At 39.0% G+C, this 26,422-nt stretch overlaps 1 protein-coding gene across 3 annotated transcripts in view; it reads right to left on the bottom strand.

The window, feature by feature from the left end:
• Positions 1–227: 227 nt before the first annotated feature.
• Positions 228–26,422, bottom strand: part of LOC136864135 (uncharacterized) — a 210,154-nt gene continuing 183,959 nt past the window's right edge. For all 3 annotated transcript variants that reach the window (XM_067140758.2, XM_067140757.2, XM_067140756.2), the window contains one exon: positions 228–4,642. In XM_067140758.2, coding sequence (XP_066996859.2) covers positions 1,842–4,642 — 2,801 coding nt within the window. In that variant the 3' untranslated portion in view covers positions 228–1,841. The remainder of the gene's footprint in view (positions 4,643–26,422) is intronic.

The raw sequence follows: 26,422 nt of genomic DNA on the forward strand, positions 1-26,422 counted from the left end.
AAATATTTAGCACCTTAAAATTATGAGACTTTGAATTTTGATCAGTTTTATTTAACCTCATATGTGAGGTAAAATTAATCAGCCATATATTATGCCTGAATAATTGTTTTGTGTTCTTTATTTCTAAATCCAATCAGTAGTTATTTTAGTCTGAATATTCCTCTTTGGCACAAATTAATTAAAATGCGAGATTCTTTTTTCTATACATCTTTTCCAGGAGAAAAATATTTCCTCTCTTCTCTTTTATTCAACATGACATTGCTTACAAATTTTACACTGTTTTAGACATCTGAAACGGCATAACTAAGTTACTAAAATTACAACTAACAAACTAATTTTAAAGAAATTATCATGGCATTTCGAGACTCGAAAAGAAAAGAAAACAACAACAACAAACATGTTTAATGTTCCTTCCTTTCACTTCCTGTACAATTTGATCCCCTTTTACACATTTCAAGATACTGCACAAGCTGCATTTCTTCTTTCGTTGTTAAAACTGGTTACCTTCTAATGGTGAATTTATACTGCTCCTCTAATGTGTCATTCAGTGTTGTGTATGGTACAGCATATTCCTCTGAGGCCACCTGATTACTTAACCTTCCAGCCTTTACAGCCTGGACTGCATTTTTCAGATATATTGGATTGTACCTCTTCTTTCCTCTGGGAACCCCATCTTTTTCTCATAATACTGCGGTATGATCGCTTTTACCCCAAAAAATGAAATGTTTACATTTTCACTCTTATCTCTTGAAAAAGATTACTTTCAAATAATTATTTTTTTATACTGTAATGATAATCCTATTTACATGCTAAGATCAAGATTAACTGAAAAATCACACTCATTAATAGTGCACACTAAGTTTCTTTCCTGACCTCAGTAATAAAAGTGGAATATTGTTATTGAAATAATAATGCTACTGTTAGCTTGTGAATGGCACATTCATTGTTCCAGCATTGTTGGTCTCTGAATGCACACCACAAATATAGTAATGGGAGTTTTCCTGCAAATTTATGCCACATGAAAATGCAGGGAATGTTGAAATGTGTGACGAGCTTACAGTAAGTAATAACGCTGAAGTCTAATCTTCGAAATGAAAGTTGTGTGCAAGATTCATTCTTTAGTCTTCACTGATGTATTCCATAGCTTGGAAATCTGTTTCGAACACTCATAGAACAACAGTATTTAATTCATACTTCATCTCACCATTAATCAATTCAGTCAACATCAAAACAAGGACATTATGAGGAGAATTAAAACAGCAGTGACAGCCTTCAACCAGTAAACATTCAAGCTCTTTTGAATTTGTTTTCCTCCTTACTATTTCTTTATCCAAAAATCTCATATGAAATGTCATAATTTGGTTGTAAAAAATAACAATGACAAGCAGCCAACTGTATTTCTGCAATGTCTTTATTTACCAAATACTGTACGTAGCTTCACTATTGAAGCAGCGACTGATAAACCTAGTAATATGGCAGCAATATATACAAATCAAATAAAATATATTTACAGACTCCATTTTAAACATCAGCCTTAAAAATCATACTGGATATAAGTAAGTCTGCCACAAATGTCATTGCAGTTAAAGTTTAGCAAACATATTTCACACTGACACACATGTTGATACAGATTGCTGTCTGTACATCCTTGGAATACTGTACAGAAAAAAAAAACCAATCTTCAGTACAGGACTTGCATGAAATGTCCATTAACTAACAACACTCATACAATGAATCAACATCGTTTATCACAGCAGAAAACTGAACATTAGGCGTCCATTGGAAGGGCAGTATGTATCCATCATGTCCTAAAGGCTATAACCACAGGGTGAGGGATAATACTACGGGCCCCGATGCACATTTCCATTGAGGAGGGCTCTATGTTCTGACGAGAAACTGTGCCTCCTGAATGTAACAGCACTTCCAGAAGGAGACATGTCCAACATATCCTCCTCTTCATCATTCTGATTTGCTAGCTGGTATCCATTATTTATAACTACTGAGTACTTTTCTCCTTGCCGAGAAGCCAACCACCACAACGCAACAAATGCCAAGATACACAGCATATTGATGACTAGAGCTGAGTGCATTAGCATTTGAGGATTGTTTATCATCAGTCGATAGACAGTTATAGGGCAAATCATTTGCCCCAGTGACACTCCAATAACAAAGATAGCTGCCACTTTATTTGAGACATGTATGTAACGCTCAATCCACAGAATTCCTGTAGGAAACATGGATGCTAAACCAATGCCTATGAGGGCTGTCCCAACCCAAAGAGCTGTTTCTAAATGGTTGGCTAATGCAGATACCAAGACTGTTCCTGTGGTACAAAATACAAAGTTGAGTATTAACATAGTAAGGGGACTGAATCCACTAGCAAAAAATATTGAAGCAAATCTCATAGCAGCAAAAGATCCCCAAAAGACAACAGAAATAACAGAACCTGTTGATTGACTAAGTTTTAAATTACTATGCATTGCAAAAGCTAAAACTAACTGCCCGTAAGTCACTTCCATTCCCATATATAAAAAAAAGAAAAAAGCCATTAAGCTTACAAGCATTTTATGCACATTTTTATTCACAATTTTTTTTGAACCTTGGCCTTCTTCCTGTTTTGACTTAGGGTCACGTGGATTATGGCACAGGAATCCAAGAAAAACAACTGATATTGAAAATACAAATATTCCGACAATAAGATATGAGAACTGGAGTTTACTAAATCCATATTTCTCAATTCTGTTTGCAAAAACATCAAATATGGTATTTATATGCTCAGTATCATTATCGAATGTGCCAGGTTTTCTATGAACATGCTTGGTAGATGCTACTGAGTTTATATAATTTGATGATATTTCATCTCCATCAGTCAAGGCAGTAGTAGATGGGACAGATGATGATGGTAGATATAGTTCATTATTGGGAAATGTTTCAAAATCCTGACTGTTAGTGCCATCAATAACTTTTTGATATTGTTGATTGTTAGGAAATATCTGAGAGTTTGTTTGCCCTGAAGTAACATTAAGTTTTGAAGAAATAAAATAACCTGCACGTGGTGGAGAGTCTGCTAAAGGTGAGTTGTTAACACTTTCATCATCAATTTTGCTTTCTATCTTACTTTCATTGTTTTCCTTGGGAAAGTTATCATTTGATAATATTCTAGAATCTGCAAAAGCTTTTGCATTATTTCTGTCTAATGACTCTTCTCTTCTTGAATTCTGAACATAATATTCTTCATGTCCTAAACTATTTCCGTTTGTAACATGGGTATCTTGTGGAGACAACTGAAAGTTTTGGAGCCCCTTTCCACTAATAGAATAACTACTATTACTTTTACTACCTATTACACTGCCAGAAAATGGACTAGAGATGGCTGAATTTTCATTAAAATTTAGAGGCGAAGACGGTTCCTGCAGAGATTCTATTTGAAAATTAATATTTTTACTGGCAGGAAGATCAGTAGTACCATCAAATGCTACCTTTGTTACAGATTCTTTCTCGGATACTGATATAAGATGGTCCCCATCATCAGAATGAAATGGATGTTCAGGAGCCACAGTATTTGGGGTAGTCGAGGCATGCTCTTCATTCTCAAGAGGTAAAGACTGTGTACTGCTGGTAAATGAATGTGTCCACTCTGGTTTTTGCTTATGTGTACTGCTGGTAGAAGAATCTGTCCACTCTGGTTTCTGCTTACTGCTGAGTAACATATCACTTTCATGACTGAAAGTAAGAGAATGACTATCAGGAAACCCAACTTTTCCTTGATTTACCTTATCAAATTGAGTGGAGGTAATGATTTCATCAGTTGTGACTATATCTTCGGTAAGATTAAAAGAGTCATCAAATGTTGCAGACGAAGAAATGGCAGAGGTCACAGCTGCATTTGCAGTAACCGTACCTGCAGTTGATAATAAGTCAGGTAATTGTGAACTAGTTTCCACGTTTTGTTTCTCCGTACCAATAGAAAACTTGGAGTGATCACGTAGGACTGGTGATGGAACGGTTGAAACCAAAACCGTACTCAATTTGACTGACCCAGTAGTAGTGACTGGCAGTAAATCAGCAGGAGGTGGTCTGCCAACATGAACACCCTCCCAATTTTTATTTCCAAGCTTACTGCCATCTGTTATAGAAGGCTTAGGAGGTTTATGTCTCACTGTCACTGTAATGTTTGGCACAGAAGTAGTTGTACTTTGGCTTAAAGGCCCACTACTTCCACGTGTGACAGATACACTGGCATTTATTTCAGAATTAGGAGAAGAGTTATTAGAAGCTGATTCTGCTGGAATGTTTAACTTTGGATATGAAAATGGACTATTGTTCGTTATTGTGATTTCAGGAATAACTTGGGAAGTATTAAAGTTAACAGTATCATTAAATTCTTCGACTTCTCTTTTCATTCTATCCATTCCATCCAATAGAAATACATCTGCTCCTGATGTTTCAAGTATGTGGACGGGAAACTCAGTAGCAACTTGAGACACATCAGTAGCAAATGTTGCATTTAGTGTAGTAGGCTCCAAGAATGGTACTGCAAGCAATGGAGCAACAAATGCACCAAGGCCAAAGCTGAAGTGCAGAGCTTGCATGAAGGGACCGCTGTTTCGTCCCCAGAGGTCCAGGCATAGTACATTTCCACCTGTAAATAGAGGCCCTGAATCATTTTCATATTCATTTTTTAGTCATAAAATACATATTCAAGAAAACAAACACATTAGTTCATCATAACAACAGAAAATCACAATTTTTATTTCTTGCTCCACATTAAAATGAAAGATAACTTAAAGGCAAGCAAAAATAAGGCAAAGACAACTCTGTTTATATACCTTCCAGCATCCTGTAAGGAACTTCCAGGCACACAAAAGTCCCGTTCTTTGCCTATCAAGGTGAAAATATTGTTCTGACCAACATTATGCTCAGCTTTGCATTGTGATGTAATACAATCTACAGTATATATATAAAACAAGAGTTTTGCCTGTATACTGCTCATAATTTAAAAAGAATTGTATTTATGTATCGCTCATACCCACAGTAACAAGGAAACGCACTGTTTAATTTCTGTAATCTCTGTCTGTCTGCATGTACCTCCCGAGAAAATAGTTCAAGAGAATTTATTGAAAACCGGTAAGTCGGAGAATGAGGCACTAAAATATAGGCTATAACTAATTATCAAATATTTATGTTATTAGTGGTCCTATCAATAAATACTACATAACTAAAGTTATATAGAATTAAATTTCTGATCATTCATGATAACAGAAATAATCATGAAGTTTGATTTTTGTTGCTAAGTCCATATCAACACCAAACCACAGGAAAATTGGAGAACAAAATTGAATGAAAATCAGTATGTAAAGTCTGGGCGTAAGGTACTACAGTCTAGGAAATAAATAATTTTATTCACACTGGATGAAATGTGGGGAAGGTATGGAAGCTAATGGGAATGGGAAGCGTTTGCTGGACTTCTGTGCTACTATGGGTTTAGCAGTTATGAATACATTCTTCAAGCACAAGGCTATTCACCACTACACATGGGAGGCTAGGGGTACCGGATCCATAACAGACTATATCTTAACCGACTTCGAATTCAGGAAATCTGTTAGGAATGTACGAGTTTCCCAGGGATTTTTCGATGATACAGACCACTATCTGATCTGTAGTGAACTAAGTATATTTAGGCCTAGGGCAGAGAAAGTGAAATCTGTCTGCAAACGAATAAGGGTAGAAAATCTCCAGAAGAAGAAATTAGACAGAAGTACATGGATATGATTAGTGAGAAGCTTCGAACAGTAGACAGTAAGCAGGTTCAGGATATAGAAAGTGAATGGGTGGCATACTGGGATACTGTAGTAGAAACAGCAAGGGAATGCCTAGGAACAACTGTGTGTAAAGATGAGAAAAGGCGAACATCTTGGTGGAATGATGAAGTGAGAGCAGCTTGTAAACGTAAAAAGAAGGCTTATCAGAAATGGCTCCAAACAAGAGCCAAGGCAGACAGGGATTTGTACGTAAATGAAAGAAACAGAGCGAAACAAATAGTTGTTGAATCCAAAAAGAAGTCGTGGGAAGTTTTGGTAATAACCTGGAGAGGCTAGGTCAAGCGGCAGGGAAACCTTTCTGGACAGTAATAAAGAATCTTAGGAAGGGAGGGAAAATGGAAATGAACAGTGTTTTGAGTAATTCAGGTGAACTCATAATAGATCCCAGGGAATCACTGGAGAGATGGAGGGAATATTTTGAACATCTTCCCAATGTAAAAGGAAATCATCCTGGTGGTGTTGCGAACAGCCAAGCTCATGAGGAGGAGGAAAATGATGTTGGTGAAATTACACTGGAGGAAGTACAAAGGATGGTAAATAAACTCCATTGTCATACAGCAGCAGGAATAGATGAAATTAGATCTGAAATGGTGAAGTATAGTGGGAAGGCAGGGATGAAATGGCTTCATAGAGTAGTAAGATTAGCATGGAGTGTTGGTAAGGTACCTTCAGATTGGACAAAAGCAGTAATTTCACCTATCTATAAACAAGGGAACAGGAAGGATTGCAACAACTATCGAGGTATCTCACTGATTAGTGTACCAGGCAAAGTATTCACCGGCATCTTGGAAGGGAGTGTGCGATCAGTCGTTGAGAGGAAGTTGGATGAAACCAGTGTGGTTTCAGACCACAGAGAGGCTGTCAGGATCAGATTTTCAGTATGCGCCAGGTAATTGAAAAATTCTACGAGAGGAATAGGCAGTTGGGTTTATGTTTCGTAGATCTAGAGAAAGCATATGACAGAGTAGATGTTCGCCATACTGGGGGACTATGGAATTAAAGGTAGATTATTAAAATCAATCAAAGGCATTTATGTTGACAATTGGGCTTCAGTGAGAATTGATGGTAGAATGAGTTCTTGGTTCAGGGTACTTACAGGGGTTAGACAAGGCTGTAATCTTTCACCTTTGCTGTTCGTAGTTTACATGGATCATCTGCTGAAAGGTATAAAATGGCAGGGAGGGATTCAGTTAGGTGGAAATGTAGTAAGCAGTCTGGCCTATGCTGACGACTTGGTCTTAATGGCAGATTGTGCCGAAAGCCTGCAGTCTAATATCTTGGAACTTGAAAATAGGTGCAATGAATATGGTATGAAAATTAGCATCTCAAAGACTAAATTGATGTCAGTAGGTAAGAAATCCAACAGAATTGAATGTCAGATGGGTGATACAAGGCTAGAACAGGTTGATAATTTCAAGTATTTAGGTTGTGTGTTCTCCCAGGATGGTAATATAGTGAGAGAGATTGAATCAAGGTGTCGTAAAGCTAATGCAGTGAGCTCGCAGTTGCGATCAACAGTATTCTGTAAGAAGGAAGTCAGCTCCCAGACGAAACTAGCTTTACATCGGGCTATTTTCAGACCAACTTTGCTTTATGGGAGTGAAAGCTGGGTGGACTCAGGATATCTTATTCATAAGTTAGAACTAACAGACATGAAAGTAGCAAGAATGATTGCTGGTACAAACAGGTGGGAACAATGGCAGGAGGGTACTCAGAATGAGGAGTTAAAGGCTAATTTAGGAATGAACTCGATGAAGCTGTACGCATAAACCGGCTTCGGTGTTGGGGTCATGTGAGGCGAATGGAGAAGGATAGGTTACCTAGGAGAATGATGGACTCTGCTATGGAGGGTAAGAGAAGTAGAGGTAGACCAAGGCGATGATGGTTAGACTCAGTTTCTAACGATTTAAATATAAGAGGTATAGAACTAAATGAGGCCACAACACTAGTTGCAAATCGAGGATTGTGGCGACGTTTAGTAAATTCAGAGAAGCTTGCAGACTGAACGCTGAAAGGCATAACAGTCTATAATGATTATGTATGTATGGATGGATGGATAAAATTGTAGTTTAGGGGAAGGTGCCTAAAATTTAATTTTTAAAATACTTATGTTTTTAGATCTAATGGAAGTATTAGATAACAGAAATTATAGTGAATACAAGTTCCAATCATTTACGTTTTGTACAGTTTTACCATTCCGACTATAGCAACAGAATTAATGAATTTAAAGTTTTGTTGCTTGAGGTGTAAAACCGCGTGGTCATCGGTCTATATCGACAAGGAAAATTGTGAAGATGATTATTAAAAAATGAGAAAGATATCATAAAGGAACGATCGCTTGAAGAATAAGACAAGAGGGAGTCAGGCATGTAAGTGAAGTGCAGCGAATATTATCAGTAGAGCCTGGAAGTTAGGCAAAATACCTTTTTTATGTGACTGAATATATTGAGGAATAAGATAGAGATAAATATGTTTTCGTGCATTTAGGAAGTGTAGAGACAATTTTTATTTGGCCTTTTTTTGCCTATTTTGGCTTCTATTGCCTATTTTAAGATTTAAAGCCTATTTTTGCCTTTTTTTGATCGCTATGCAAATTTTTCTGCGATTTATACATTTTAAAAAGCACATAATGAATTTCCGTTCATCGAAGACAAAAAAGGTTGCACAAATTAAATTACATATTGCCGTCACATATATCTATTTAGAATAGTGTTCCCTGTAAATCGTTTATTTGTTTTCAGGCATTCGAAAGCTTATTTTCTCAACCCATTCATTTAACATCCGTAAATAGTAGAACCTTCATTAGTGAAAGGAATGCACAAGCATAATGAATACCAGGGAAGAGAGAGGATGAGGCAAGTACGTCTCTTCACCTTCCTCACACCCCTTTTGCTATGACAATGCGTAATTACCAGGTATTCCCGATTTCGAAATGAGAGGAAGGAAGTAAATCACTTCTGTCTGTTACTACTGTTGTACTTGTTAAAGGCAACTCGGGTGCTCGCGCTAACATATATCATGCCAAAATTTTCATCGTTGCGTGGTAAATTACATGGCTATGTTCGCGAATTCGGTTCGGATACACTTTCTACTGATGGAGCTACACTCTTTTGGAAAATCTGTGAAAAATCTATTAATCACGAAAAAAAAGTACTTTATAACTCAACATTTCGCAACAACGAATTCAAGTCTAGGTTAAATATTGTTGGCCCTAAGATCAATTTAATATCAACAGCAGTTACAACATCCATCAGGCAATCTCAGTTTTCCCTGTATCTATGTAAAGCTTTCTTGGACTCCGGAATTCCGTTCTGGAAACTGGAAAATCAATCCCTCAGTAAGTTTCTGCAGAAGTACAGTAAAGAAGTAGTTCCGTCAGAATCCACATTAAGAAAAACGTATTTGAATATCTCCCTTGAAGAGACCCTGCAGAGGATTCGAAGCAGAGTTGCAGAAAAGAAGATCTGGATCTCCCTTGATGAAACTACGGATACAATGGGACGTTACATGGCCAACGTCATCATTGGAACTATGGAAACAAAGCAAACTGACCTATCATCAGTATTTCTTTCGACGACAGAAGAGATGGAGAGAGCAAATAGTTCCACAGTGCCAGAGTTGTTCACAAATTAATTAATGTTACTCTGGCCGGATGGAATACGGCATGATGATGTCCTACTTTTTGTCACAGATGCGGCACCTTGCATGAAAAAAAGCAGCTACAGCCTTGAAAGTTCTCTTTCCTAAAATGCTCCACCTCACATGTTTAGCCCATGGACTGCACAGAATTGCTGAAGAGATAGGAAGTTTGTATCCTCACGTGGATAAGTTAGTTTCGAATACCAAGAATATCTTCCTAAAATCACCCTCCCGAAACCGGGTTTTCAAGGGCGTGGCACCAGAGCTCCCTTTACCTCTACAGCCAGTTCTCACCAGATGGGGAACCTGGATCTCAGCAGTCATATATTACAGCAACAATTTGGACAAGATACGTGAGGTACTTCATGCCGTATCAATAGATGAAGTTGCTTCAGTTCGCAAGGTAAAAATGTTGGACCATGAAGAGCTCAGCAATGATCTGGCATTTATAACAGCACATTATAGTGTGATACCGGAAGCAATCTTGAAGTTGGAGAAAAGAGAAGATTCGCTGGTACCATCTATGGCGATCTCCGAAGATGCAGTTAATCAACTGCTGCAAGCACCAGGAGAAAAGGGAAGCAGTGTTGGTGAAAAGTGTAAACGTGTTCTGAGTGCTAATGTGGACATTGAAAAAATGAAGAACATTCGTCATGTTATGAAAGGTGAAAAATCTGTTTTAACAGGCACGTGTCCTTCCGAAATAGCTTGTTTCAAATTTTCGCCAATCACTTCAGTGGAAGTACAACGTTCCTTTTCCATGATGAAAAACATTATTTCTGACAAGCGTCTGTCTATGACAGCTGATACTTTGAAAAAGCACCTTGTTGTTGCTTGTAACCAAGGAAAGTAAGAGTAAGTACGCTAATTATTGATAAAGTGATAATAAAGAAATGAATGAGTCTTTAAAATACATATTTTCATTAATAATGAGTGAGATTCCTCTTTGCTTTCACTCCTAATAAATGCCTATTTTAATTACAGTACTGCCTATTTTCAGTATTTCAAGTGCCTTTTTGCCTGCCTATTTTAACCAAAAATAAACGCCTAACTTCCGGGCTCTAATTATCAGCACTGAAAGTTATTGTTATCAATCAGCATCATCATGTCTTAATGGAAATGTGGTATAAATTATATTTGTCAAAGGTAAAGGGGAAAATGTGGGTCCGACTCACTGGCTGAATGGTCAGAATTGAGACCTTCGGTTCAGAGCGTCCCAGGTTCGATTCCCGGCCAGGTCGGGGATTTTAATCGCGTGTGATAATTATTTCTTCTAGCTCGGGGACTGGGAGTTTGTGTTTGTCCCAACACTTTCATCTCCATATTCAGACAACGCACTACACTACCAACACCACCACAGAAACACGCAATAGTGATTACATTCCTCCCTCCATCCATCCCTCCATATAGGGTTGCATCAGGAAGGGCATCCAGCTGCAAAACACGGCCAAATCCACATGTGCGACACAGTTCACTCCCACGACCCCACAGATGTAAGAAAAGCGGTACAAGAAAAAGAAGAAGAGAAGAAGAAGGGCGAAAATGTGTAGTGCACTTTTTTGAATACAAGTTTTAAACTGGACATGGTGGGAGGTCAAATGTTGTCAGTCACGTGAAAACTAAGAAACCCCAACTGAATGTTGAAAGTAGGAGTTTTAAATGTAGTATAAGTAATTACACGAAAGTAAAGAATATTAGTGATACCTAAGAAGCAACATTTGCACACCATAGCCCCCAGCTTCAGATCAATGGACTTCACCGCTACTATTGTAAAGAAATTTTTCAACAAAAAGTTCACATGCGCTCAAAGAGCAAATTGATAATTATGAATATTACAGCACCGTTTACAACTCAAGAAGTTATCGAGGAGTTAAAACAGGCCCGGTTTATTTCAATTATGAATTCATCTAAACATTTGGATGTAACGCTGGTACCTCTTCTTGTAAAGTACTATAATCCAGAGAAAGCATTAATGCTAAAAGGTTGGAGTTAATGAACTTCAGTGGGGAAATATCATATTTGCTGGTATGCTATGTAGGTACTAGAAGTACTTGAAAAAAAAAAAACTAGATGAGAAAGTAGTAGCAATCTCTGCAGATAATACTAACACTAATTTTGGTGGGAAGAAAAGAAAGGGGAAGAATGATTTGTACCACAAGAAACAAACTACAAGTTTCAAATAAAATAGTAGACAATCAAAGCGATAATGCCAAATGAAGGACACCTTGCGGTAAGAATTTTTGGAGGCTTGGTTCGGGTAATATTCACGCGGAAGGACCAGGTGAGAACAAGGGCAGGTAAGTACTCTGAATGCCTAGATGGGAAGCTAAGTTAGGAATGAACTTTGTGGATGAAACTGTGCACATAAACTACTGTAGCTTTGGTAATGGGGTTATGGAAGGGGTATAAGTTACCTAGGAGGATAATGGACTCTGCCATAGAGAATAAGAAAATTTCTTGGTCTTATCAAATGATATTCCGTGTCTTGTTTCGTAGAAATGCATGGCTACCGCTGAAATAGCCACATACAGGACACACTGAAACCTACGTGAACGACTCCTGACATTTCATCCAGCTCCTTAAGGACCAATCAATTGAAAGTACGGACTTATTAGTAAGTTTTGACGTCACGTCACTTTTCACCAAGGTGTCGCTAACAGAAGTATTTCCGCTACTAGACCAGAAACTTCCAGAAGACCTGTTAACACTAGCTAAAGAATGCCTAAATGCTACTTATTTCTATTTCAACGGGGAGTTCTACGAACAGACAGAAGGGGCCGCGATGGGGTCGCCACTCTCTCCAATAATAGCGAACATGTATATGGAACACTTCGAACAGAAAGCCTTAGCCACATCTACCCTGAAACCGAAATGTTTTCTCCGTTTTGTGACGAAACATTCGTAATCTGGCCTCACGGGAGCAATAACCTACAGCTATTTCTCGACCATCTCAACTCTATTCACGCAAATATTCAGTTCACCATGGAAATCGAAGTAGACGGAAAACTACCGTTCCTGGATGTCCTAGTAAAGCGCAACTCCAATGGGACTCTGAGTCATGCAGTATACAGGAAACAAACACACACACACACACACGTACCTACACGCCTCGTCTCATCATCACCCATCGCAAAAGCAGGCTGTCCTAACATCACTGGTGAACAGGGCCATAGCGATATCAGACGCAGAGCACCTCGAGGAAGAGAAAGAACACCTCACGAGAACCCTCAAGAAAAACGGCTACTCGCTCAATAACATCCGACGAGTCCTTAAAAAATCAGAATAGAACAAAGAAAAGGCCACCGTAGGAGAAAACAACGGAAAAGAAGAACTGACCCGCCCGAAAACAGCGATACTGCCATACATTAAAAATACAGACAAGATCGGCAAGATACTGGACAAATACGGCATAAAAACCATCTATAAACCTCAGGGGAAGCTAGCCCGTTATCTACCACCAGTAAAAGAAAATAGAATTCCAGGCTCCTGGAGTATATCACACTGAATGTAGCTGCGGAGCTTGTTATGTTGGTGAAACAAAACGTCTGATCTCCACCCGCCTAAAAGAACATATCCGTCACACCAAGAACCGAAACACAGATATTTCAGCGGTAGCCAAGCATTCCTACGAAACAAGGCACGGAATATCATTTGATAAGACCAAGATCCTAGCAGCTATCCCATGGAATCTGGAAAGGAAAATCCGCGAGGCTATCGAAATAAAGAAACACCCGAACAACGTAAATTTAGAACAAGGATATAAAATCAGTAATTCTTGGATGTCTATCATTCATAGTTTAAGACATACAGACCACAACATAAACACACGGGCCGAAACCCCATTACATAACAGCGCGGGCAAGCCCCCACTACCTGGCTCTGATACATAACTTCCAGAACGCTCACGAGACAGCCAGGGCTTACGTCAGCCAGAAAGACTAAGATATAAAAGGCCAAGATCAGGGCCACTCTAGTAGTGTAAATTGCTGCCTGGGAGACTGATTACCTCGGATCGAGTAGGGGTATTTCAGTTGCCTTGACAAAGAATACTGCAATGTATTCGAAACGTCGGCAAACTGTACGTGATGTACAGACAACTACAACACGGTTCAACCCGGAAATTAAACTAAATAATGTCAACAACGTTTATTAAGTCATATATTATCTGCGCACTTTTTAGCGATAGATTTACACCCTAGTGCTGAACCTGTCGACTTCGGTTATCTTCGAGATTCGTATTGGCAACCTTTGAAACACAAACTAAGAATCGCTTATCATCGCTGTGCGACATCTGGCGTACACTTTAAGTACTCGTACTGTTGTTGTTTACACAGCAAAGCCAAACTCTAGAATTCATGTTAAGAACACGTTTCGCATCGGGAAATGTTATACAGTATTATATATTGTGCGTGTGTGACACAGTTGTTGGCGTATGATAATAAAGGTTTAGAAAATTCATATCGATCGATCATATCGAGTCAATTCAGATTTCATTTCCATTCAGTTGGCAGTACTACCGTAACCGACAGAGCTCCCTTCTTACTCCTCAACCGAGTAAAAAACTATCACTAAAAAGTGTGCGTACAATATTTTTTTATTTATTCAGGATCAGCAACAGCATAACGCCGAATTACAAAGATATATCGAATTTAACCGATATATGCGGTTAACAGCCGTCATGGTACTTCGAATTCTTTATTGAATTCTACTATGCAATTCGCGAATTTTGTTCGAGAATTGAATATAATGTAGATACATCAAACATCGCACAGAACTGTTGTATTTATTTCAACAGTCTCTATTTTACAGTAGCTATGAGGATGTGTGAATCTAGATAGTATACCTGGATATTACAGGTTCTTTCAGTAAAGTTTTCCAATTTCTAACAATAAATATTGAGTGGACGTAACCGCGTTGGAGGGTACTACACTTAAACAGGGAATGTAGGTCAACTCCAGGTTACATAAGAAGATAACAGCAGTCAGCTTCCGACTTCAACTCAATGGTTTTTCCAGAAATTTCAAGTTTAACAGTGGTATGTGCAGACATCAGGTAATTACAGCATCAGACATGTTATGCATAAATAACATGAAGAAGAATGTAATCAGCGGCGATATCATAGTTCAATTCAAGTTATTTTTTATTTATTTTATTTATTCCTGACTTAAATTTGTGGCGATGTTAGGGCTCACGGCCCTCTCTTACACGTAACCACTATAAACAATAAAATTTAAAAATGTAAACATAAAAGTAAGACACTGAAATTCTAAAAGGACATAATACTACGGACAGATAATTCTAAGACTAAGTTAGGCCTACATATCAGTACGGCAATTAGTGTGACAATACTAATAATAATAAAAATAATAAAAATGAAGAAAACCCATTCACACAACAAACACACAACGATTCACACATCTCAGTTTTATGTTCCCAGGAAAACTTTCGGCAGGCAGATTTGAATTTATGAGAGGAAGTAAGGTGCCGAATGTCCATTGGGAGTGTATTCCATAGTCTTGATGCAGTAACTAAAAAGGAATGATTGTAGGAATTCGTTCGACTTAGTGGAATTTCAAGTAGGGAACCAGAACGGGTACTAATTTCGTGGAATGAGGAAAGGAAACGAAAATTAGAAGAGAGGTAAGTATGAGTGTTCGTCGAGAGCACTTGGTAAACAAGTGTCATTAGATGAAAATTCCTTCGTTCATTTATGCGTAGTCATCCCAATGTTTTGAAATATGGTGTGACATGAGCGTCATATCGCAGTTGGAAGGCATATCGTATGCATGAGTTTTGTGCTCACTGAAGTCTCAAAGCTTGTTCAGCGTTTAGATTGACTAGTACCGTATCACAGTGGTCTAGAATTGGGAATAGTAGTGCTTGGATTAATTTTAATTTAAGTTTTCGAGGAAAAGAATTCTTGTGACGTTTCAGAGCTGCATGAAACTTTCTACATACATTTGTTACATGTTCATTCCAAGTCAGATTCTCATTGATGGAGATTCCAAGATTAGTTACATTTTTAAGGTACGGTACAGCAACGTCATTGATTATGATTGGAGGAATATTGTTAATGCCTATTAAATGTAATAATTTAGAGTTTCCTATGATAATACGTTGTGTTTTACAAGGATTTAGGATTAAGTGGTTGTTTTTAGCATAGGCAGTAAGCCTTTCAATATCCGAATTAATATGCTGAACTGTTTCATGTAAATTGTCTGTAGTGGTGTTTTTGTATATCTGCAGATCATCAGCATATAAGTGGTAGTTGCAATACTGAAGTGTGGAAGATATGTCATTAATATGCAAGACGAACAGTAAGGGTCCTAGAACAGACCCTTGAGGGACACCGGATGATTTTACAGCCCATTGGGATTTTTGATTTCTTACCACAACGCACTGGCGACGATTTGTAAGGTACGACTTAAAAAAAATTAGGGCTATCGGCCCGATATACAGAGAGCGTAGTTTGGATAGTGGTGTGTCTATATTTACCGTGTCGAACGCACTACTAAAGTCAAGGAGTGTCAGTATCGTCACCTGCCGTTTCTCCATAGCTAGTCTTATGTCATCTGTTACCCGAAGAAGTGCAGTCGTAGTACTGTGACCCTCTCTGAAGCCAGATTGCAATGGGTCAAAAAGAGAATGTCTGGTTAAGAATTCTACTATAGCTGCTCGTGTACAACTCGTTCAAGAACTTTCGCGAGAGGGGAAGAATCGAAATAGGCCGGTAATCAGATGGCGCATTTGCAGTGGTACCGGTATGCTTTAATATTGTGGTTACTGGAGCATCCTTCCGTGCAGTTGGAAACGTCCCTGTGGTGAGACAGTAGTTTACAATGTGGGTAATAATTGGTAGGACCGCGCCAATAATGTTTTTATAAAGCCTATTGGGATGTTATCTGCTCCTTAACTTAATTCAAAATACGCTTTACATCATTCACAGGGTGAAAAGAGAAATTATGTTCTTTTTCTATAGGGTCACTGTTTCTTTTCAGATTGATATGATTTTGAGGTTGAGATTCATTTATTGGGTTAGTTACGAAGTGAAAGTTAAGTGTATCGAGAGATATAGTTGATACATGTGGTTCTTTGCATTTTCCAACTCCCATAGCTCGAAGTTCGTTCCAGGTTTCACGTGCATTTAAGTCCCTTGTTACATTTTTAATGTGATTAAATTTGCTATTGCGAATTAACTGCTTTGTTCTGTTACGTAAAAGACGATACTGTTCAAAATCTACTTCATTATTTGTTTCCTTGTATCGGCGAAACATTGCGTCACGGCGAGCCATTGTTGCTTTCATATCGCTTGTTAACCAAGGTGCAGGCGAGCGAGTGACTCTGGCTTGCCTAACTGGAGCATGCTTGTCATATAGTCCTATGAGTAAGGAGTTAAATCCTGTCACTTTCATGTCTGTGTCATGCAACTGCTTTATATATTTCCAAGGTAAAGTGTACGCATCGTTTTGGAATTGTTGTAGATCGATATTTTTCATATCCAATAGCTTTCTTTATTTAGATCAAATTTTCTGTATATGTAACAACAAATCTCACAGGGTATATTTTTAGTGTTAAATTAAAGTACGGCCATGCTAGTTCATTGTGACGTAAAGTATAGTCATAAATTCAGTTTTCTTTTAATAATAAGTGATTCTATTTCCAAGTACAATCCTCAGTTGTGGAAATGTAGACGTAATCTAAAATTGTCCTGGTCCATATTCCTGTATATTGCCAGATGTATGAGTTTATCACCTCATGCCTTGAGAATAATTGAGATAAGAGGAATGCTCTCCGAATTTTGTTGCTTATTACAGCAGCTGGCGCTCAACCAATTTATAATATATCGTGTGAAGGAAAGTAATAGTAGTGGTAGGAGTACAGTGCACTCCCGATAATTCGCGTGCGGATAATTCGCTTTGCGGGTCTCGGAGAGTTATTTTTTTAAGTATTATTTCTTACACCCACTAATCACCACGCTGAGTAAAATTATCTCTGCCTAGTTTAAAATAATTTTAATGCGATGTGTGGAGACGAAATCACTGATATTTGAGGAGACTGGACTTTTGTTTATCTACGATCTAGCAGTAGGCCAATATGCACACTGCTGCCAAAATGCTGCAAACTTGGAAACATTCGAGCATGTTGTTGCACGTGGCACAGCACAGATTACCGTAATCTTGGAAGCAGAGACAATGAAAGAGGAATGCACTCGGAATTTACCCTCCCTTTCCCCACAGTCCAAGGTCGCTGAACTGTAAGCCAAGTGTAGGGTAGGTGCGCCGACAGCGAGTGTATTGTAGGCTACTCTACTTGAGAAGTGTGAATGGATTGCGGAAGTCTTTTCGAAGTTTCGAATGTAAGTCAGTACTGTAGTAAGAGTTTTTAATATGAGTGGCCGAAAAATGAAATATAAAAGGTTAACCGTCAGTGAAAAACTGAAAATTATAGAAAGACTGGAAAAAGGCGAGGCGTCATCAAAGTTAGCCTGCGAGTTTGGTGTGGATGAAACAACAGTGAGAGACATGAAGAAGCAAAAGGAAACCTTCATCAAATTATCTGCTAATTGTGATCGTTCATCGTCCCGGAAATCAATGAGAACATCGGACTATGCAAATCTAGACGAAGCCATGAAACGGTGGTTCAATGAAAAACAAGCGGAAGGTATTCTTGTGTCCGGCCCAATGTGTGCTGAGCAAGCAAAACATTTTCACGATGCTCTTGGCTTAGAAGGCGATTTTAAAACATCTTCTGGCTGGCTTACACGGTTTAAGAAATACTACGGAATACGAGAAATTGCTATTCACGGAGAGCGTCTCAACGCAGACATGGGAGCTGCTGAAAAGTTTGCACAAGAATTTCAATCATTCATTGAAAAAGAACAGCTTGACCTTAGACAACTTTACAATGCAAACGAAACAGGGTTGTATTGGAAATGTTTAACGTCCCGAACATTAGTGATGCAACAAGAACAGCAAGCCCCAGGCCTCAAAACATCCAAGGAAAGAATAAACATTATGCCGTGTGCTAACGCAAGTGGTGATCATAAATTAAAATTGTTAGCGATAGGGAAAACCAGAAAACCACGTTGTTTTAAACGAGGAATGTATCTTTGCAGTACTAACATCAAAAGGCAGCGTGGATGGACACACAGATATTTAAGGACTGGTTTCACAATCATTTTGTGAAACAAGTGACGGCCTATCTAATTAAGCAGTCACTGCCAATCAAAGCAGTGCTCTTGATTGACAATGCGCCTTCTCATCCACACGAAAGTGAACTTAAAGAAGGTGATATTTATGTGAAATACCTTTCCCCGAATGTAACTTCTATTCTCCAACCTATGGACCAAGGCGTTATTGCTGCTTTAAAGAAGAACTACAGGTCATCTCTGTTACAGCAATTGGTTGAGGAAGGCATCGATATTCCAACATTTTGGAAGGACTTCAGTTTGTTGGATGCTCTTCATGCAGTCAATAAGTCATGGGACAAAATTACCGCTACTACACTCGCACGATCATGGAAATCTGTTCTAGGTGAAGAGCAAGCCTTTGCCGGCTTTCGAACGGGCAACGTAGTCTCGCTACGATGATATCATTACTGAAAAACCTGGATAAATGCCAAGATGCAGAAGAAAGTGACATTATTGAGTGGTTAGACGTCGATAAGGACGATTATGGTTTCACACATGAAAGTGAGGAGGATATTGTACAGAGTTTGACGGTTGGTGAGGAAGACGGAGATTCAGATGATATCGAGTGCGGGAGTGATGCAACGGAAAATCCGAAAGTTTCCCACAACCAAGCTAATGTCTCTATAGACACACTTATCTCTTACATAGAAAATAGATATGAATTTTCATTTTCAGATATTGTTTTCTTGAGAAATGTACGATCTAAAATTAGAAAAAATTAACAATCGTCTAAGAAACAAAAAGTGATGACCGGTTTTTTCATTAGATACGAATATTGGCATAATCCACATGGCATTTTGTAATTTTTCTCTAGTGTCTCTTACAATACAATGTGAAGTGTTATAATCACTTTCTGCTTGTTCATAAAATACATTTCATTATTTTAACCTACGGTTTTGTTTTCAACAGGCTTGAAAATGACTGTGGATAATTCGCGTTTTTCGATAATTCGCGGAAGTGCGTGCATTAATTACCGCGAATTACCGGGAGTGCACTGTAGTTACAAACTCCAACAGGCCTTCAAAGTCTCAAAATGGATTCTTCTTTGCAATGTGATAAACCACGTTAAACAGTATTTTCAAATTATCAAATAACTGTTTATCCATTTTCTTTACACATGTTGCCATAGGAGTATTTTCTAGTGAATCTATACAGAGTATACTGTTACATAATTTTTTATGCTGAGATGATTTCTTGCATTTTTAGAAGTCTCAAGCTTGAAACGTCCTTCGAATCCTTTGACAACAATCAAATCGCAGTCAGAAAGATGAAACTATGCACACTGTTCGCAAAATGCTGTTCCTCTGTCATATTCAAGCCATGTCAGCTCCTTGCACCACTCTCCTTTTCATTTCCTTTTCCCGGTTGTTTTAAGCTGATCTTTAAGTAAACTTTGCGCTCCACTTCACTTTCGTCATGGTTTTCACCCAAGTTTCAGAGCACGTAAGATTAGTCGAATCCTTGCCGATGAATATATAAAAGTAAAAAAAAATACAATAAAACTTCTTCATATTTTCCCCCTATTGCATCCATGTTAAAAATGCTTTAGCTGATATTTTGTAAATCAAACGGTACGAACATCTTCGCACACAGCTCCCAGTTCCAAGTCTGAAGTCTTCATTTGGCGAGACATTTTCGTGGAGATCGTTTATTGGTGTGATTTAATCGCCTAGACACACTTGGAGATAATGACCCTGTAGTAAACATCGAGTACATCGATATCCGTCGCCGTGGTTTCCAGCAGTATCGTATCACTTAGTTACTGCCGGCTGGGGAGATGTATAACATTAACTCCAGTGCAGCCTATATTTAGATGTTGCTTTGACAAAGACTTCGCCTCTGTCCACTTCATTCACCCAGCGCAGTTTGTTCCGTGGTGTTTTAATGTCCATTTAGACAGAGGGTATTGTAGATAGTTGATGCCCTTATTTCTACTGACAAGGCGATTAGTCTAGTTTACAAGCCTGATTTATACCATTTGGAAGCCTCATTCCTATCCCAGAGCGCAGCGAAATCTAGCTACAGTCCGTTTTTTTGCCATCACCAATCTCTTCTTCTACTGTGGCTGTAGTATTTGAAAAGGTGCCTGGACCTTATCATTTCTTATACATACATAATCATTATAGACTGTTATGCCTTCCAGCGTTCAGTCTGCAAGCCTTTGTAAATTTACTAAACGTCGCCACAATCTTCGATTTGCAACTAGTGCTGTGGCCTCATTTAGTTCTATACCCCTTATTTTTAAATCGTTAGAAACCGAGTCTAACCATCGTCGTCTTGGTCTACCTCTACTTCTCTTACCCTCCATAACAGAGTCCATTAGTCTCCTAGGTAACTTATCCTCCTCCACTCGCCTCACATGACCCACCACCGAAGCCGATTTATGCGTACAGATTCATCCACCGAGTTCATTCCTAAATGACCCTTTATAGCCTCATTCTGAGTACCCTCCTGCCATTGTTCCCACCTGTTTGTACCAGCAATCATTCTTGCTACGTTCATGTCTGTTAGTTCTAACTTATGAATAAGATATCCTGAGTCCACCCAACTTTCGCTCCCGTAAAGCAAAGCTGGTCTGAAAACAGACCGATAGTTTCGTCTGGGAGCTGACTTCCTTCTTACAGAATACTGTTGTTCGCAACTGCGAGCTCACTGCATTAGCTTTACGACACCTTGATTCAATCTCACTTACTATATTACCATCCTGGGAGAACACACAACCTAAATACTTGAAATTATCGACCTGTTCTAGCTTTGTATCACCCATCTGACATTCAATTCTGTTGAATTTCTTACCTACTGACATCAATTTAGTCTTCGAGATGCTAATTTTCTTACCATACTCATTGCACCTCTTTTCAAGGTCCATGATACTAGAGTGCAGGCTTTCGGCACAATCTGCCATTAAGACCAAGTCGTCAGCATAGGCCAGACTGCTTACTACATTTCCACTTAACTAAATAACTCCCTGCCATTTTATATCTTTCAGCGTATGATCCATGTAAACTACGAACAGCAAAGGTGAAAGATTACAGCCTTGTCTAACCCCTGTAAGTACCCTGAACCAAGATCGCATTCTACCATCAATCCTCACTGAAGCCCAATTGTCAACATATATGCCTTTGATTGATTTTAATAATCTACCTTTAATTCCATAGTCCCCCAGTATGGCGAACATCTACTCTGTCATATGCTTTCTCTAGATCTACGAAACATAAACCCAACTGCCTATTCCTCTCGTAGAATTTTTCAATTACCTGGCGCATACTGAAAATCTGATCCTAACAGCCTCTCTGTGGTCTGAAACCACACTGGTTTTCATCCAACATCCTCTCAACGACTGATCGCACACTCCCTTCCAAGATGCCAGTGAATACTTTGCCTGGTACACTAATCAATGAGATACCTCGATAGTTGTTGCAATCCTTCCTGTTCCCTTGCTTGTAGATAGGCGCAATTACTCCTTTTGTCCAATCTGAAGGTACCTTACCAACACTCCATGCTAATTTTACTACTCTATGAAGCCATTTCATCCCTGCCTTCCCACTGTACTTCACCATTTCAGGTCTAATTTCATCTATTCCTGCTGCTTTATGACAATGGAGTTTATTTACCATCCTTTGTACTTCCTCCAGCGTAATTTCACCAACATCATTTTCCTCCTCCCCATGAGCTTGGCTGTTCGCAACACCACCAGGAGGATTTCCTTTTACATTGAGATGATGTTCAAAATATTCCCTCCATCTCTCCAGTGATTCCCTGGGATCTATTAAGAGTTCACCTGAATTACTGAAAACACTGTTCATTTCCTTTTTCCCTCCCTTCCTAATTTTCTTTATTACTGTCCAGAAAGGTTTCCCTGCCGCTTGACCTAGCCTTTACAGGTTATTACCAAAATCTTCCCACGACTTCTTTTTGGATTCAACAACTATTTGTTTCGCTCTCTTTCTTTAATCTACGTACAAATCCCGGTCTGCCTCGGCCCTTGTTTGGAGCAATTTCTGATAAGCCTTCTTTTTACGTTTACAAGCTGCTCTCACTTCATCATTCCACCAAGATGTTCACTTTTTCCCATCTTTACACACAGTTGTTCCTAGGCATTCCCTTCCTGTTTCTACTATTGCATCCCTGTATGCCACCCATTCACTTTCTATATCCTGAACATCCAGACTCTGCCCTTCCCTTTCTAACACTCGTCAAGTACACTTTATAATCTCCTATCTCTTCCTCGTTCTCTCCCCATACCCGAATATCACTTACTCCTAGCACATCCAGATGCATTCTCTTTGCTGACTCAGCCATTTCTACTTTCATTGTTCCATAAGCCCCATTAATATTGATAGCTCCCATCGAATTCCATTTCGTACGCCAAGTTGTTCCAAGGAGTCCCTCGCCTGTCAAATGGGAGTGGGACTCCGTTACTCCCATAGGTCCGAGGCTTGCATAAAATGTTCTGAGCTCGGTAAATTCATGAAGCAGGATGCTACCCTACTTGCACACAGTGCAAGTGAGGATCTCTCCTCTAACGGGTTGTGGACCACCGGCGAATTGTATAGTCCTAGCCGCCTGAGCACAAGGAGGGCCATGCCTTAGAATATGTTCGAGATGTCTACTCCCATTCCATAGCAACTGCTATCCCGACTCGCAGGACCACTTACTAGGCCACTCAGCCGTTGCCCATGGTTCCCGAACTAGGGCGTGACTACAGTAACCCACACCATGAACTGAAATTAGAATATTTTGTTACTGTTCGCTGTAGGATGTAGTTAGAAGAGTTGGATTTGGTCACAAGAACATGGAAATTTTCGACGTATTGGGCCATTTGGATATAGCATACCTGTTGGGCCATTTGGACCTGAAGGACCATTTAGAATGGCAATTGCTTTAGACCATTTAACCATTAAGCCTGAAAGGTGCCGTCAAAATTTTAACAATTTTAGCCTCTTGAGTTTAAGGGAAAATTTAGCTATTTGGACATTTTACACCAGTTTTAACTTCAGTGAATTTCATTAGTTACGTTAGTCACTTCTCACATTTGTTCCGCGAATGATGTTAAATACTCCGATATTCTACACAAGTTTGGACCATTTGGATACACCACGTCATATGGGCCGTTATTTTTTACATAGATTTTCTTTTTTAATGGCAGGATAACTGTATATTTGTTCGAATGCTTTATAGAACTGTGTATGCGTTTCAATGTTTTGAGTTATCGGATACACAATGCACTGGTGCTAAAACTGCACTATTATTTACTGTACCGGTACTTGATGTTGAAGCCGGTTCCTCTGCCACAGACGAGACGGAAAATAAATTTGTGAGTAGCCTTTGCTTGTTCTGTTTCCTCTCATTTAATGAAGCACATTTCATGCTAGCGTAAATACCACAAAAACGTAACAACCAAGTTTAACCCATTCCGCTACAATGAGGGGTACAGCCGTCAAGAGTTCCACATTCATTAACATGCAATGACGGGGAACAACCGTCCCCGTGTACTAAAGTCTGAAATACGTCTGTCTGACTACCGATTTCATTTGATTATGATGTTGTACTTTAGAATTACGTTCCTAGATAGTTCTAGTGGGTTTACATGCCAATGTTAATATCCGAAGGCTATTTTGTCAATGGATTATTTTGCTTCTAAAATGAGTAATCTTGTTCATGAAATGAATGCTACAACGGAGCAATATATCGTGTAAACATCGCGAGGAGGAAGAGGAAAGAATTCTGCAATTTCCGCTTGATAGTTGAGATGAAGATATCTCAGAATTATCTGATAGTAGTTTTAGCAGTGATAGTGTGTCTGAGAACTGTGACTCCGCTCGTGAAAGTGATAGTGAGGATGAAGATAACTTCGTACATAACCTCACTGCATCAAACAATTGAAAATGGAGTTTGGCCAGTAATTTTCCGAAAGGCAATGCGTGTGCAATTGTTCGGGAGCTAAATACTGTAGTCAGGAGGCATCTGGGTGATAATGCTACAGAATATGACGTTGTGAGTCAGTTCCTTACTGACACTTTCTGGGAGGGAATTTGCAAGGAAACCAATGCATATGCAAATAAAATTCTGAAAGATGTCACCCTTCCTGATAACGCCACTATAGGAGGTCCATCTCAATGTAGCACTCCAATGAGACTAAAGGTAAGGTACTGGGGTCATTTTCCTGGAACGATTGCTCCTACAGCAAGTAAATCAGCCACATCAAGGAGATGTAAAGGCTGTTTCGAGTGTGGAATCCGGAAGGAATCTTGCTTCGAGTGCAACAAATGCAAAGTTGCCCTCCACATGGATTGATGTTTCAAGGAGCACCATACCTTAAAGGACTTCAGTTAACTGTAGTAAGTGAAACTCTAACCTTTGTTAGTTTGATGAGTATGACTTTGTAACCATTTTAGCCTCCATAACATAAACTGTAGAAAAAATAATCGCATTTCAAGTTACATTTCTCAAGGAAAATATTTGGATGGCAATGGGTCAAAGAACCGAGAAGGACGCCTCAGAAAGCAACAAACAACTTGTTGGCAACATTGAACACAGGTGCAATCAGGCTTTCCACACGTTATATGTATCTCGCCATCTGTCCGGAAACCCTCAGTTTTCCAAATAAATTATCCAAATTTTCATTTCTTTATATTTTCAACAGACATGTAATAGTGTTTATGATCCTCAAAGTTTCAAACCAGAACACTCCAGATTTTAACTCATCTTATGTTGAGGACTTTGTAACAGGAGGTAGGCACGATAATTATGTGCAACATTCTTTAAAACTTGCTTTACGTTGCACCGACACAGATAGGTCTTATGGCGACGATGGGATTGGAAAGACCTAGGAGTGGGAAGGAAGCGGCCATGGCCTTAATTAAGGGACAGCCCCAGCATTTGCCTGGTGTGAAAATGGGAAACCACGGAAAACCATCTTCAGGGCTGCCGACAGTGGGGTTCAAACCCACTGTCTCCCGGATGAAAGCTCATAGCTGCGCACCCCTAACCGCACGGCCAACTCGCCCAGTGTGTGTGCAACATTCGAAAGATAACATTTTAGCCTACATTTTGTGATTAATAGCTTTGCACAAGAAATACAAACAGTCCATAATCTTGCACCATATTTATTAAGCATTTGGAACAGTGCATATTTTCAAACAATGACGACTTGTCTTTTTTTGTACTGAATAGGTAGACCTTGAAGGAATTTAATTTTACTGATTTGTCTTGTGCCGCTTTGAATACGATTGAAATGTAAATTCAAGGGCAAACCATTGCGTTGGCTACCCTGAGCGGAGTATGACACATCAACCACCATCCAAAATTAAAAACGCATACGAAAGCGGTAAGCGATGAGAGAAGGTGGCGTAACTGAACAGCTGTTATTCTGTTAATTAATTCAATAGCAAGAGAGATTCTATTTTGATAGTATAGCAGCATCGCAGGACGTTATTTGTGTAATTTATACGAGAAGTATATTTGAGTTACGTCTATGTCGAAAATATTTTCTTTACGAAAGGCTTTTTCGACACCCAAAAGTTTCTTCCATTGCTTATATAATGCGGCCTTGATCATTATTTAAAATGGTAGTAAAATTTATAACCCGGCAGAAATCACCCATAATTCCCCAAGATCCCAGCCGTTACATGACCTCATTCTCCTGTTTAACCGAGGTCGATATATCGAATGCAGACATGCAAACTTTCAAAAGTGAAAAATCAGGAGAAATTTGGCAGCGAATCGCGACGTATTACGACACATCACTGATGGCAGAACATGTACAAAT

The sequence above is a fragment of the Anabrus simplex genome, chromosome 2 (genome assembly GCF_040414725.1).
Source record: "Anabrus simplex isolate iqAnaSimp1 chromosome 2, ASM4041472v1, whole genome shotgun sequence".
NCBI lineage: Eukaryota > Metazoa > Arthropoda > Insecta > Orthoptera > Tettigoniidae > Anabrus > Anabrus simplex.